This window comes from Crocodylus siamensis, chromosome 4, assembly GCF_052110815.1.
Source record: "Crocodylus siamensis isolate JL-2025a chromosome 4, ASM5211081v1, whole genome shotgun sequence".
Taxonomy (NCBI): Eukaryota; Metazoa; Chordata; order Crocodylia; family Crocodylidae; genus Crocodylus; species Crocodylus siamensis.
This window is the reverse complement of record NC_143398.1, coordinates 75712635-75728685: the sequence shown is the minus strand read 5'-3', so window position 1 is coordinate 75728685 and position 16051 is coordinate 75712635. Positions and strand designations below refer to the sequence as shown.

At 41.9% G+C, this 16051-nt stretch overlaps 1 protein-coding gene across 1 annotated transcript in view; it reads right to left on the bottom strand.

The window, feature by feature from the left end:
• The window catches only part of PTPRQ (protein tyrosine phosphatase receptor type Q), a 217980-nt gene that overhangs the window by 171238 nt on the left and 30691 nt on the right, over positions 1–16051 (bottom strand). Inside the window, exons 15-17 of the mRNA XM_090042600.1 lie at positions 15951–16048; positions 6066–6228; positions 3085–3345 (exon numbers count right to left, since the gene is read on the bottom strand). Coding sequence (XP_089898726.1) covers positions 3085–3345; positions 6066–6228; positions 15951–16048 — 522 coding nt within the window. The remainder of the gene's footprint in view (positions 1–3084; positions 3346–6065; positions 6229–15950; positions 16049–16051) is intronic.

The window sequence follows — 16051 nt, the reverse complement described above, 5'->3', positions numbered from 1 at the left end:
CTCTTCCCAGGACTGAGAATTGATGTTGGACAATCAAAGTATTTGCTCTTTTTGTGAAAATTCCAGCCCCATTTCTTTAACCTGTTATTATGTTACTATAATTGATGTATAGGATCTGACATTTTAGCACTAAAAGTTAATTTGTTCTAATTTGAGCTTTATAAGCATTCTGGTATGCTTGCCTGAAGAATGCTATATAAATGCAAATCACATTGTATTGTAATAAGATGAGAAATCAAATTATCATAACTTGTGAAACCTCAACATAGTCTAGTAACATTAAATGAAAACAGCTCCAACAAAGATTTTTTTTCTTTTTATAATTACTAGTGAACTCAGCATCATCAAGACCAGCAGCACTAAAGTGAAAGAACGTAAGAGAGTTTCAGATTTATTTAAGATTTTATTGCTATGTCTTTAAGGTGCTTCAGTTAATGTTTATGCATTCTGTCCAACTGTAGCAAGAAACCCTTTTGTCTGCCCCCCCCACCTCAAATATGAAGCTCCTCCATATGGCAGAAGCCCTTCTTTTAATATTTTCCCTCTTTTGGAGATGCTTTTTCTTTTCTACCTTTTCTTCCTTCCTCTCTCTTTTTCTTTTATCATTATGATTATTATTTTTTAAGGTGTATTTATAGTGAAAAATAGAGCTTGTAGATGCTTTTACAAATGTACTTTAAGTTTAAAAGTAAGTTGTACCATGTAACAATGTTAGCAAGAGTAGGAATCTGTGTATGGAGCAGGTCTCTGAATGAATCTTGGTTGATTGTGTAACACAGTAGCTAGTCTGGATAAGTATGTTAATGAGCTGCAATTAACACCTACAAAATCAGAGAAGAAAGAATCAATAAAGAGCCAGGAATTCCCGGAAACTTAATTGTTAAAAGGTACAGAAACCCCCATTTGAACTAATCAATGCTGGAAACAGACCCTTGGGGGCTGAAATACACCTGATCAAGCACTTCCAGAGCTCTATTCATCATGGCAGTGAATCAATCAAAATTCATCAATGGACTCCTGAGACTGCACCCACCTGACCCCTGGGGCTGACAGCTGCCATCCAGCAGCTACCAAGAGGGACATCCCTTGAGGTCAATGACCCCTGGATTGGGTAAGCCCGAGAGTTGCGGAGTCACCAAAGTCTGCCAGAGAGGGATAAAAGGCAGCAAAGAATGACCCCCAAGGGCACCCTCTTTGACCTGACCAGCACCCTGCCTGTCCAGCCAGAAGGACCAGCCGGTGACCCCTGTCTGCAGCAATATCATACTGAAAGAAGCCTCGACTGGCCATCGACAGTGCACTTCATAGCTTGGGGATAGGTATATCTTGACATCAGTGCTTAGTGTTCAGAGCTAGCTATTTGTGAGAGAGAGAGAGAGAGAGAGAGAGAGAGAGAGTGAGTGAGTGTGTGTGTGTGCGCACGCGTGCATGTCTGAGGGGATCAGCACCAAGGTTTATGGTCCGACTTCTGCATCCATCCAATAAATTAGAATTTTATGATGATTCTGTGAGCTGGTGCATGGTAGCCAACACAATGTCTGTTAATGGGGCTCAGAAACAGTCTCTGACACAGGAAAGAGCCCAGGTCTTCTTTCCCTTCAAAGGCCACTGCTCTAATCACTGTGCAAGTCATTCTCCCTCTTACTCAGCCCTTCTCGCCAATGAATTTTGAATTCTTTTCTGTACCATAGAACATTTACAATAGAGAGGGTGGATATCTCATCCAGCCCAGAATAAGCTCTCTAGGCTTGTGTTTAAAATACTCTATAGGGAGATAAGAGATGTAGATTTGTACTCCTCAGGAAAAGGTAAGAATTTACCCAGGTTTCTAATATCCTGGACTAAAACAGGGCTGTCCACCTAGCAGCCTATGGGCCACATGCAGCCCAAGAGGTTTAGCTGCATTTCCAGGCTCCCAGTCTCTCTTCAGCTGTGACTGCTGCTGCCACTAGGATCTCCAGGTTCTCCTTCCTCTTACAGCTTCTGCTTCCTTCCTCTGCCCTGGAGGTAGGATGATGCTGGGTGGCCTATAAGGCTGAGCAAGCCTGTAGCTGAGCAGTCAGGGGACTAAACAGATAGAGTACTGGGATATGTTTCTGCCCCACTGAGTAGAAGGGTCCAGGACTAGCACCAGGAGTCCCACCTTACCAGAGCAGCATCCAGTTTATTGAGCCACATACCTCTTGACTTGTATCCCTACTTATATACTTACATATCTCCCTGTATTTGCCAACCAGTGAGCCACCTCCAGGAGGCTACTAGGGAGAGCTCTTGACACCTCTCCAGTCTCATAACATTGAGTCATTGCAACCAATTGGGTGGCTGAGGCAGTTACTTCTGATGCCATAGTATTCTCCCCTGTTTATATTTACACTTACTGTGATTTTTATTTTACATTATATTACAGTGGAAGTAAATCTAAGCAAATATCAGGGAAACGCACTCTTGGAAGTGATATCCCACCACTTCTTGAAAACAACCCATGAAGGAGATTTCACATCTTCACTAAGCAGCTTCTTCCAATGTCCTACTGTTTTGACAATGAAATTTATTTTTCCTGAGGTTTTTATCTGAACTCTTTAGCTGCAGTTTAAACCCACTGCCTTGTGTCCTGTCCTTTGTGATATGAAAACAATTGTTCTCCTTCTTCTTTATGGCAGTCTTTCAAATATTTAAAACTGATATTAATGCCTCCCTCTTAATCTCCTTTTCTCCATATCAAACACACCTAAAATTCTCAGCCCCTTTATCTTTTCCCAGTTTCACAATACCCATCTTGAAACATGGTACTCAGAAGACTGAAATTCCACTGTACCAAGTGCTGCCATGTACTTACAGATGCACTTTTAATGTTGTATCAGTGATATGTGCTAAGGACCGCAACAAAAGATAATTTGAATTCTTTCTTCAAATATTGCACTGTGTAAGCTCTTGAACATTCCTCAGAATTCAACAAAAATCTCAGTGTCCAGAATGACAATATCTACACTATTCATGTAAAATTAGATGGTTTATAATAAATATATATTGGTACTACTTACTCACTCATTTGCAGGTATGCAGGAGGAAAAAAAGTGTACTAACCTGTTACAATTTCAATGTGCATGCTAGCTCCTTGAACACTTCCTCTTATTCTTTGTATTGTGAAATTATAAATGCCACCAGCAGTTAGACTGGTAACTGTGAATTCAGTCAGTGCTCTTGAAATGTTATATTCTTTTATGAATGTGTTGTTTGACAGAGATGCTTTATAATATGTGAAATTGGTTCTTGTTGGATTCCACATTAATATTGCAGAAGACGTGTTGACCATCCTTAATGTTAGACCACATATCGCAGCTGGTTCTAATTTTTAAAGGAGAAAAAAAAGAGATCTAGTAAGACACAGTTTAGAATGAGAAGGAAAGTGCGCTTAAATATTCATTATACTATTCTGCTAAAATCTCCACCTATTTGCAAACATTTTTCAAAGGAATGTTTTGAAGTTTCATAATATAAAAGCAAAAACATTATGAATATAGTCTAGCTGTAGATACAAAGTAACTGATGTGGATCTGCTGCCTAGGAGAGAGGGCAAGACCTGGGAAATGACTGTAGTCAATGTCATGTGTAGTATGTGAAGATTCCAGGCCTAGCTCTCATAGAAAACTAAAGTAACTTAGAAGTGGTGAAGGATGAGAGTTTAGCCCTTCATTAAAAATAATAATCAAAAAAAAAAAATCAGTAACTGTTTCCACAGTAATTTAAAAATTTAGAAATATATCATAGACAATACTATTTTATAAAATATTGTATCTATTCACTTAAAACATCAATATATCAAGCTATCCAGGGGCAATGATCAGTTACCAAAAAGATAACCACAAAAGGTCTCTTTGTGGTTACCAATTAATTCTATCATCTAACAACTTGTGCCTTATTACAATTAAATTAGAAAACACATTCTGAGATTTTCTGAAGATAAGCATAAACAGAATTATTTATCTTAGTTTACAGGCAGATACTTCAAGCTTAGTTTATTAGCATAATCCCTTTCAGAGCTTGATTATTCTGTGTGAAAAACGGGCAGGGTTTACTGTTAAAAATAAGTGGAAATGTATCCACAATTAAATCGTAGCCCAGATACATACTTCTCCTTGATACTCATGAAAATATTTATATGTGATGTGACTCTGTAAGTAAGAAAAATGACGACTCCCTCCACAAGATGCATTTTGCATCAGTAAAAATCTCAAAAACTGGGGTTGGCTATTCTCTAAGTAACTGGTTGATTAACCTCCCTGTGCTTTTAGAGAAAGCATGCTAAACCACACTGTAGATTAAGGAGTTATGAGCCCAACAAACCATGCAAAGTGCATAAGAGGAGTGAGGGGTTCAGAGATGTGTTCATTAAGGTTGGGCACTGTGGGAGGGTGATTTACTTTTTAATTAAAGCTGTCTGCTGTTTACCTGTGTGCAATGCAGATCTGATATCAATCTACTGCTCCACGACTCCTCTCTAAACATGTCCTCCTTTTTTCATGCCATTCTCATAATAGGACCCCTGCCAGCTTAATGGAAACAAGATGTTTGCTCATGGCGAGCAAAAGGGAGAAAGATACTATGTTTACTCTCTGCAGCTGTTAAGCCATCTGGAGCAGTTTCCCTTCTCATTCTCCCCAGTATCCCATTGCCCTGTAGAGAGGTAATCCTTCAGTCTAATTTTCCTATTTTACAGGGATTTTTAGACATATGAAAATACTTCAATACAAAGTACAGAATGATAGTAACAGCATCAAAAGCAAGGTACACAGTATTTAAAAGGTGTATTTTATATTCCAAGCTTATCCTCTTCTTTTAATGTGTCTGTAACTGAGCCCAGAACTGTTAGTGCTGTCAAGGGTTAAGTATAGACATTTAAAAAGCCCCTGGGCAAAAGCACTCTAATTATCACATTTTACTTAAAGTGCTATAAGTTAGAGAAGGAATGAACTGGACAGAAATTTGCTCTTAGGTGAGGTGAAAGGCAGGGGGGCTCACTGCTTGCATGCACTGGCCAAGGATAGCAGACAAGGACACTCCTGCACACCTCCCAGAGGCTCCTGGAAGCCCTTCTCCCTGCCCCCCCATCAGCTGGTGACTGTCAGCAGCAGTGGAGGAGAGGCAGAGGTGAGAAGGGGAATGGAATCCTTCCATCACAAAAGCCACCCCAAAATTTCCTGGCTAGGGTCTCGGGGGGGAGGAGGGGGCTCCCTCCCCGCTTTCCCTAGCTTCTTGACAGCTGCAGCCAGGTGCTATAGTGCAGGGCTGGCTGGGCTGGCTTTTTGCCATGCTAGGATCTGGGGCTAGGGAGACAACGGACCTCTCTGTTCCCCCCCAGTCTGGCCCCCACCAAGACCCAAGCCTACATGCTTGTGGAGGAATCCACATAGCAAAAAGGCTCTGTTTCCACCCTTCCTTTGCTTCTGTTTGGCATTCACCCCCCACCCCCCACCTCTTCGCACAGGGAGGAGTCAAAGCCTTTTCTGTCTCCTCTCTGTGACAGCCCAGGGATGGGGCTGGGTTGGTGCTCCTCTGGAGCAGATGAGCACCAGCCAAGGTTAGCAAGCCACCCAGTGAGGTGGCCCTGGGATAGCGGTAGAATGCGACCTACACTGAACTGAAATGGATGCATTACAGATGTTAAAAAAAAAAAAAAATCTAACCTAAAGCCCTCTGAGGGTTAACTTAAAGTGGGATCTGCCATTTTTAAGGCACTAAGTACTGTGAACATCTGTTCTGTTATAGCTTTAAAGTGCTTTCTGTGCGCTTAATGCACATTAAATGTAACATCTGTAACATTCTCTGAATTACCAGTGCAACTGGGACCTTAACTTGTCCCATAGTCTTCATTTTACATTGACTGATCTTCTCATCTTTTGTAACCACACACACTTCTTATATATACACAGCTCTCCCTCCCCCCAACACACTACGTATATATAACTGATAAAATGCAGCGCTTGTGTGTGTGTTTGTGTGCCTGCATGTAGTAAATGCAAAAAAAATTTTAAAAAGAAAAAAAAACCTGTAAGTTATTTCCTCACTTGTATTAACTTTTTTCTCTATAGCTGTACTGGAATCCAAGCCATTGATTGTCTTTAACTGAAACAAGTACTCCATTCCAGGTATCAGATTTTTCACTACAGCTCTGTTGCCATAAACAGTTGTAGTAAATAGAGTTTCGCTGCTTCTCAAAAGATAGGAAAGCTGCAGAAGAAAAATGTATTTTGAAGTCAAACTTTTTCACTTCAAATAGTAATGTTGAAAGATGCTAACTAATAGCTTATAACAGAAATAAACTATAAAACATATGATACTGTAAAGGCAAAAAGGTTTCCAAAAGATATACCATTAAAGGTTGCGCATTTTGAATTACATTTCACAAGACTCTACAACATTTATTTTTAAAGAGGAAGCACTGTCTAGTAGATAAGGCACTACTCTAGGAGTCAAAACACTATTCCCTGCTCTGCTGCCCACCCTTTCAACTGGATGCTTATCATACCATACTTACCACACTTACTTCTGTGTGCCTTTTCAACCTTTGCCCACCTTACAAATCAAGTCTGTAAGTTCTTCAAGGCAAAGCTACCCATAATTATATACAAAGGTGTAATACAAGGGGGTACTGATTTCATTTGGAGCCTCCAAAGGCAACCATAATACAAATAATAAATACAAAAACTAACAATAATACAGCACTAAGAACCTCTTTCTTACTTTAATCTAGACTTGAAAAGGAAAAGATACTTGTTGGGAAAATTAAAGCCAGTTTTCATATACTTTTTCTTTATGAAACCAGCCACTTTACTCTACCTAACCTTCCTCTATCTCTCTATAAATAAATAAAGGAATATCTAAAACACCATTCCCATATAACAGGAGCAGCACAGATTTTACCAGAAGATAGGATGTATTCCAACCCCCACTAAATATTATGGTGAAATGTCAAAGCCATTAAAAAATATTTCAAGAACATGAAGCAAGATTTCAATAGGATATGGTGGGTTGAAAGGAGAGGGGCATGACTTATATTTCATTTTCCTGAAGTGGGTATCAGCTTCCATAAGCTTGGGAAATGTTGTTTTGTATGTCAGCAACTCAGTTATCTCCAAATGATAGTGTAAAGAGTTTACACTGCTTAAGCTTTTGATTTCTATTACTATTTACATTTCATAATGTCTTAGTCTTTATATCATGGCAGCTGAACAAAGACTTCAATAGGGGATGCATTTTCTAGGTACATAATATGCACAGAGTATCATAGAAAGCTAGGGTCAGAAGAGACTTCAGGAGGTGATTTTGGTCCAACCCCATGCTCAAAGTAGGACCATCCTCAACTAGATAATCCCAGCCAAAGATTTGTCTATCTGGGTTTATGAGAACTTCCAAGGATGGAGTTTCCACCATCACTCTGGGTAACCTGTTCCAGTGTTTTACTGCTCTCCTAGTGAGAAAATTCCTCCTAATATATAAGCTAAACTTCCCTTGCTGCATCTTAAGACCATTGCTCCTTTTTCTGTCTTCTGCCACCACTGAAAACAGTCTAGTTCCATTCTGTTTTGAACCCCACTTCAGGTGGTTGAAGGCTGCTATTAAGTCCCCTCTCAGTCTCCTCTTCTCTAGACTAAATAAGCCCAGTTCCCTCAGTCGTTTCTCAGAAGTCATGACCCTTCAGCCCCCTCACCATTTTTGTTGCCCTCTGCTAGACTCTCTCCAATTTGTCCACATCCTTTCTATAGTGTGGGGCCCAAAACAGAACACAGTACTCCAGATGTGGCCTCACCAGTGCTGAATAGAAGGGAACAATCATTTTCCTTGAACTACTGGCAACACACCTACCAATACAGCTCAGTATGCCATGAGCCTTCTTGGCAACAAGGGCACACTGCTGGGTCATATTCAGTTTATTGTCCACTGTAACTCCCAGGTCCTGCAGAGTTGCTGCTCAGCCAGTCAGCCTTCAGCCTGTACCAGTGCATGGAATTGTTCCATCCTAAGTATAGGACTTTGCACTTGTTCTTGTTGAGCCACATGAGATTCCTTTTGGCCCAATCTTCCAATTTGTCTAGGTCACTCTGAATCCTAGCCTGACCCTCTAGCACGGGTTTGTCCAACATGGCCCACAGGCTGCCACGTGGCCTACCAAGTCGTTTTCTGATGCAAGAGGTGCTGCGATGAGAAACAAAAGTAAACACTGTTTACTTTCGTTCCCACCCCTTGTCCCTCAGCAGCTTCCTAATGACTGCTGAAGGGCTGGGGAAGGGACAAGGTTTTCACATGCACTGCGTCAGCTTGATGTTGCAGATGTGGTGCAGTTCCTCTCTTCTCCCTCATTGCAGGGCTTCCCTTCCTAGCCCCGCCCCTCCCTTCCTCATTTGCATGCCGGCCGTGCAGGCTGGAGCAGGTCGCAGTGCAGCAGGCAGGCAGGCACAGATGCTGGCTCAGAGGCATGCTGCAGCTTGGCCCACAGGAGATGCTGCTGCGATTGTCAGGGTGGAAAGCCAGCATCGCTCCCGCCTCCCCCCCGTGCCCACAGACATCGCTCTGGGGGTAGTGAGTCGTCACGGGCCCAGGGAGCAAGGGAGCCCCACCGGTCAGGCTCAGGCTTGGGCTGCCCCAGAGGAGAGGGAGCAGGGGGGTGACCCTGCACATCCCGCACCCCCCTGTAGGGTCCCTGCACGTCCCCCTGGCTGCTGAGCCCAGCCGCACAGGTGTGGGAGCATCCTTGAGGCCACCCAGGTGGCAGGTAGGACACAGCAGGGTCAGGTGTTGCCCCTTGACTCCTGCACCCCCAGGCCACAGCTGGACTGGACAGGCCACGCGAACACCCACTCCTGTCCCCCCCCCCCGGCTGGATGTCGCCCTGAGAGAGCACCTGCAAATAAGAAATTAAAGATCTGTGATGCATTTCAACCAAGTATTTGAAAACTAGGAGGCATGAAATCATGGTAATAAAAAGCTCTGCTAACCTTTGGAAAAATCAGATCCCTGCAACAATTCTCTGGAGTAAATACAGCACAATGTCAACAGAGGCTTTGCATTCAAAAATGATTGTTACCACTCTACAAATTGTGGTTTTCCATGTGGACAAAGGCAGGAAATTAAGGATGCAGCAGGATGGTATGCTCTTCTCCAGCACTGCTAGGTGATTGTTTAAAATAAAACAGTGCTACCAGACCAAAATTGGTTTTATTTTGGATTTTAAACCACATTTCCAGACCCATTTCATTGTCACGTCCTGCAACTTCATTGGTGTCAAAGGTCATGTGACATCATTTCCTGATGTGATACCACTTCCTATGAGGTCTTTGAATAGGGCTCGCCAGCCCACTGAGTGATAAAAAGGTTCATGATCCGACCCTGGGTGATAACAAGGTTCATGATCTGGCCCTACATTCAAAAAGGTTGGACACCTCTACTCTAGTGTATCTACTGCTCCCCAGATTGGCGTCATCTGCAAACTTGCTAAGTGTGCACTCTATGCCATCTTCCAGCTCATTGATGAAGACATTGAACAAACTAGCCCCAGGACTGACTCCTGGGGCACTCCACTTGATACCAGCTGCCAACTAGATATTGAGCCATTGATTACCACTCTCCGAGCCCAATGCTCCAACCAGTTTTCTATCCACCTTACAGTCCATTCATCCAGCCCATATTTCCTTAGCTTACCTGCAAGAATGTTGTGGGATACTGGTCTCCCTGCATCCACAGAACCAGTCACCTCATCATAGAAGGAATCGAGTTGGTCAGGTGGCCCCTACCCATGGTAAATCCATGCTGAGTGTTTCTAATCACCTTCTTCTCCTCCAAGTGCTTAGAAATGGATTCCTTGAGGATCTGCTGTGTTATTTACCCAGGGACTGAGGTGAGGCTGAGTGGTCTGTAGTTTCCTAGATCCTTCTTTTTCCCCTTTCTTAAATATGGGCACTATTGTTTACTCTTTTCCATTCATCTGGGACTTCTTCTTTGAAAACTCATGGTGATCAGGAGATGGCCAATGGCTCTGCAATTATATCAGCCAACTCCCTCAGTACACGTCCAGCTTTTCTAAGTAGTACCTAATTTGTTCTTTTCATCACTGAAGGCTGCTCACCTCCTCCCCAAACTGTGCTGCCTGGTGCAGTAGTCTGGGTGCTGACCTTGCCTATGAAGATCCAGGTGAAAAAAGCATTGAACACTTCAGCCTTGTCTGCATCCTCTGGCTCCAGGTTGCTGCCTCCATTCAGAAAGGGACCCATACTCCCTGATCCTCCTTTTTCTATGGACATACTCATAGAAACTCTTCTTCTTATCCTTCACATCCCTTGCTAGTGGCAACTCCAGTTGTGCTTTGGCCTTCCTGACTTCATCCCTGCATGCCTAAGCAATGCTCTTACAATTAATAAGACTGTCTGAATATATCATATATAATGAGTTAAGGTTTGTGAAACAAACCCCTGCTTTAGTCCCTTCCCTAACAGTGAAAATTATGACTACTAACTCTTCAGCACAGGACAGTATCTTCCATGTGTTGTACAAAGCTGTGTTATGCCCTACAAAAGGATTTGTGTGGATTTTTGATGACGTGGGAACTTTACTAAGGGTTAGGCAAAGTAGGACACATAACTGAACAGATCTACATGCCCTGGCTGGTTACCAGTCATTTGTTTAAAAAGAGAAAGGCCTGGAGGAGATGGAAGAGGATAACTCCTAGTGTGGCTGTGACCTAAAGCACTTCACTTCAGCCAAGCAATGGCCTAGTCCAAAGATTAGGGCTACACAGACCCCTGTGCATCTCCCCAACATAGTGCCTGTCTAATTAGACTTAGTTCTGGGATTGCTGTTTATTTGTCTGAAAACAGACAACTGCAAAATAGTGAAAGCAAATTAAACAAGATAGAAAGAACATTTTGTGTATTATCTTCACTCTGAAAACTATTATACATGACACGGAAAAATGGAGAGCTGGGATGATTAATTTTAAATGATTAGTAAAATGATCCCAATTATGCAGATACACTTTGCCAAGCAACCAGTCTACTGAAGCCTCTCTCATTAAACATTAAAGATAATCTCATTTATTCAGAAAGAACACTGCCTAACATGGTTGCCTGTCCTATGATATGCCAAACATAATACTGTTATAAAGATTAATAATAGGAATTACAATTATTTTCCACAAGATGGTAAGAATAACCTGGCCAAATACAACAGCATATCTGAGCCAGCATAGAAAAGCAAGGAAAGCATTTAAACTCAACGTGTTTAAAATATTCTGGGATGCATGACCAAACTGTGAAAGTGGCCAGAAGCAGCAACACTGCAATCACATAGATCAGTGGTAACTTCATGGCTTATTTTAGAAGACACATTAATCTAAGAAACTGAAAAGAAACAGCTAAGAAATCTTAGGTTAATCAGAACATCACCATCACAGATTAAATATGAAATCTTAATTCATATCTAATGCAAGATGTAGCTTTCAAACTTAAACTTTTAATAATCTACAAAGATTTCTTAGACAGAAATAACTTCTACATTTTTTATACACAGAGTATGCAACATCACCTGTAGTGAAGATTCCCTAACACTTTCCATTATAATCCTCAGTATTATGTTCTTTATAACTATGCCACATAATTACTGATAGAGTTAAAACTCTTCATTCTTTCATCTGCCTCAGCATATAGGAAAACAGCATTTTTTGCCAAAATTGTTTCCCCCTATCTCTTTTATTGAAGAGGCACCTTCAGAATTTGGAGCTACTTGAAATATGCAGTAGCCAATAGCTCTGGTAGACATTTTCTACTAAAGTCTATGAATATTTTATACACTTTAATTGTGTTCCCTAGCTCCCTAAACTTTCACCTTTAAGGATAATATTCTCACATACAGATACTACCCCTGCATACAAAGTACAATGAGTAAATGTCAAGCTTCACGGTTACCCTGCAAATCACTGGTATTAGACCTTAGCCCTAAACAGCATGCTTCCAAGGAACCCCTAATCCACTGAAGTGAGTTATGCTCATAAATCACATAATGTGAGCTATATATACCACCTATAAGCAGCAATTACCCTAACTTCTCCCTGTGTGAATAGTGATATAGGAGCCAGAAAGCAGTGATAAGTTTCAGTCTCCTTTCTTCTACAGACTTGTCTTAATATTTCTATATACTGAAACCTTGTTATATGAAGAATGCCTTCATTTTCCTGAGGCAAACAGGTATCATCCCCCTCAGTTTACTGCTGGAGAAGCAAAGAGGTTTAATTTAAGAGAAGCAAAGTCTGGAGTATGCCAAGAAGAACAACAGTTGGAAGTCCAGGATGGAGATCCTTACAGGCACATTGCTCAGAGATCATAAGAAAGGTCCTGCAGCCCACAGCAGGTGATAACTGGAGAGGACCATGCCCAATCATAGGAGGATGAAGCAGAGCTCCACAACCAACTTAGCTATGAAAGAAAATTAAAGGAGCTGGGATATGTTGACAGAGGGAACAGAATTATAGAAAGGGGAGTTTTGGCTCTCCAGTCAGGATGTGGTGCATGGAGTTGGGTTTGTAGTCCTCAGGCTGCAGTACAAAGTGTAGGGTGTTTGATTATCTCATTCTTCTGGGGATTAGCTAGTCGGCACATGAGGCTGGGAAGGATTTTTTTTCCCCTTTCAGTGGCTACAGGTGCAAGGGTTGGGTGTTTTTACCTACCCTGCCCTCTCCCCCGCATCCTCCTCAGAAGCATTTTGTGTTGGCTGAAGGCAAGTCTAGGAAATTTGAGTAGCCAATACTGATGCTTTGAGTGGGACTTAAATTCAGAGGTCTCTGGCTAGTGGATCTTGTTCCTCTGCTCAGGGTTAGACCAATAGCTACATTTGGGATCAGGAATTTTCTTCCACAGCCAGTTTGGCATGAACTGTAGGAAGTTGTGCCATCCTCTGTAGTGGCATAATGGTCCTCTTCCTCCCTTGAGCATATTTAACAATAATGCCCTTGCAATAGCAGGACATTGACAGTACCCTCATTTCCCTTTTTATCTGTAGCAAGTTAGAGGGTCTTTAATGTTTTAGGCGTTGTATCTGGAAACTGTAAGCAAGGGTTGTTCTCAAATTTTAACTACAGGTTAGACAAACACTTGTCTAAGAGTTTAGGAAAGGGGTATCAAACTTCTCTAGCTCTGTGGGCTAGAGGAGAGGTGCAGGCCTAGTCTACATTCCAGATGAATTATTTGGGATTGGCCCCATGGGCTGGATCAGGCCCACAATACCTCTTCCCATCCATGCCGGATTCAGCGCTCATACTGGCTGGTACAGGACTGTGCCACATGCGATGCCTGCTTCAGATGGTCTGGGACCCATGCTACATCCAGTGCCCACCCTGGACTCACTGAAGTGGGCACTGCATGCAATGCACATCCTAGAATGACTGCAACAGGCACCGCATGCAGCTTTGCATCTTAGACTAGCTAATGTGAGTGCTGCATGCAGCGCAGTTCCAGGCCAAGTGCCAGATCTAGAATTTAGGAGTTGGGAGGTAGATCTCCAGACTAGTCCTGCATGGGTGCCATGTGCAGAGCAGGTCCTGGAGCGGGCACTAAGTGCAGCATGTGTATGGTACTGAGAGTACCATAACATAACATCTCCCTGAGAGTGCATAATGTCCAGGTGAGCTAACAACAACAATAATCAACTACTTCTTCACAGGGGGAGCTCCAAGCTGTAGAACTAGAAGTCTTAGGTTGGAACCATACTGATGACGCATGTGGAAGGATCAGTGTCACTCCATATGCTGGAATTTCCATTTCCTTAATTTACTTTATAAATACAAGCATACAAAAAATAGGAAGCAGAGAAATTATGACATCTTATTCATTCTTAATTTGGCCAGTTTGTGTATATGTATTATGATACTACTAGCCAATTACCCATCAGGAATGACGGGGGCAGGGCAGGAACAGAGCACCCCCCCCCCCACCACCACCACCGCTCCATCCTCACCATCATGGCGGAGCTCCACTGTGTCACTGCCACCTCCTGTCTGGAACAGTTAGGGCACTCTAGTTGTTTCAGACAACCAATCAGATTGCAAATAAAGCATTATGGACAGACAGACAAACAGGCTAAGGCTTTTATAATATTAGATTTTTTTATTACATGCATATTATTTGACCTATGCTAATTCTATGCACAGGGTAGACAGCAAATAAGACAAAGAAAAGGATTTGTTTTAAAAAAGGTGTGTGTGGGGGAGGTTGTTCTCATGTACATGTGGCACTGAGAACCAAGAAAACTGGATCTTATTCTAGGTTTCCCCAAAAGGTTCTTATGACTATCAGAATGCACATGCATGAGAAAACAAATTCAAGTCGTACTAGGAAATTTGATTACGACATTTTTAACTTTTAATAGAGTTTGGCAAAATTTTGAACCCAAACTCACTGTGCTGAAAAATGAAAATTTGGATCAACTAAAACAGGGGTCACCAACCTGTGGCATGGGTGCCACAAATGGCATGGACAGCCTCTGTGTGGCACATGACAGATTGGGGAGGGGGCAGGAAGCACAATGGCAGATAGGACAAGGAGCAGAAACCAGAGCAGCATATAAGGCAGAAGAGGGGGAACAGAGTGGCACTTGGAGAGGGGGTAGTGCTTAATTCATGGCATGCCACTGAACTAAGCATTTCAGATTCCTGTCTAGTTTACTGAATGGTTTCAGCAAATATAAACAAACAACATATCCAAATATATCTAAATGCTTTGAAGTGACCTTTCCTTAATTGATCTTTTATTTTTTTTCCCATTCAAAGAACTTAATTACAACAGTCAAAACTGTGGTTTGGAGCGTTAGCAGAATTCACAGATATTACTTGACAGGGGTTGCATCGTAAACACCTCTCCTATGTCCCCCATACACATACGCTGAGTAGATATGCCCTGTATGGGAGAGATCTATACATGCTAAGCACCTTGACCCCATCCTGAACGATAGCTGCTGATGCATAACAAAACATCTAAAGCCTCCCATTCTAAACAGTGTGTACCTGCTGGTTGGCATCGCTCCACTTGACATCAGAAGAACAGTGGCCAGCAGGATAGAACAATTGAGACAAACCAAAGATATGAGACACCCACTGTACAATCATCCTGCAGCACACAAATGTCTGAAGTCACACAGGAGTTGTCTCACCAGCACCCAACCTCTCTATGCCACACCCAAAGAGACATGACTACACATGTAGAGCAAAAGGCTGAGAAAATACCTGACAGCAAAAAAATGGACATTCCAGTGGCTGAGTCTTTACCACCAGGGACTGATGAAACAAGGCAAAAGTGGTGATGTCTCAACTGCCTACGAACCAAAGCTGGACACTCCAAGAAACTAATGAAGAAGTGGGACTGTACCATTAGTTCAACTACCTTTTAACCACAGCACAGAGCCTCAGACGATGCAATATCTGCTGCAAAGCCCACTGTTTGAAGGCACACGTACAATGTATGATCACACAAAGTACAATAAACAAGCATAAGCATGTCTAACAAAATGGTCAAATGTAGTGTAAAGACATGAGAAGAAGATTACAATGGTTTCAAACCATTCAATTTGAAACAACAATTTCATTAAAAAAATGAAAAGCTGTTTCAGGTCTAATTGGTTTTGGTTAAATGTTTTACTCAACCTGAAACAACTTGCTCCATCTTTTCACTACTGAACATGAAACAGAACAAAACAAAAATCAATTACTGACAAAGCTCTATTTTACTGTTAGTTGTTTAAATGGACCTAATAGACCAAGAGCTTCCTCAAAATCTTCCTCAAAAAACAGTACTACTTTCCTATTTTAGAGGCAAATGATCCCTCTAGGTTTTGCAACATATGCTATCTTTCATTGAGAAGTGAAAAGATTTAAAGAGCAGAAGTATATTTTGCACATTTTTTATCTACCTCACCTGAAATGCATCAAATCCTCCCCTTGGCACTTTCCAAGAAAAATATATTGTGTGCTCTTCTTTCCCTAAAACCTGCAAATCAGAGGGTGGATCAGGATCTA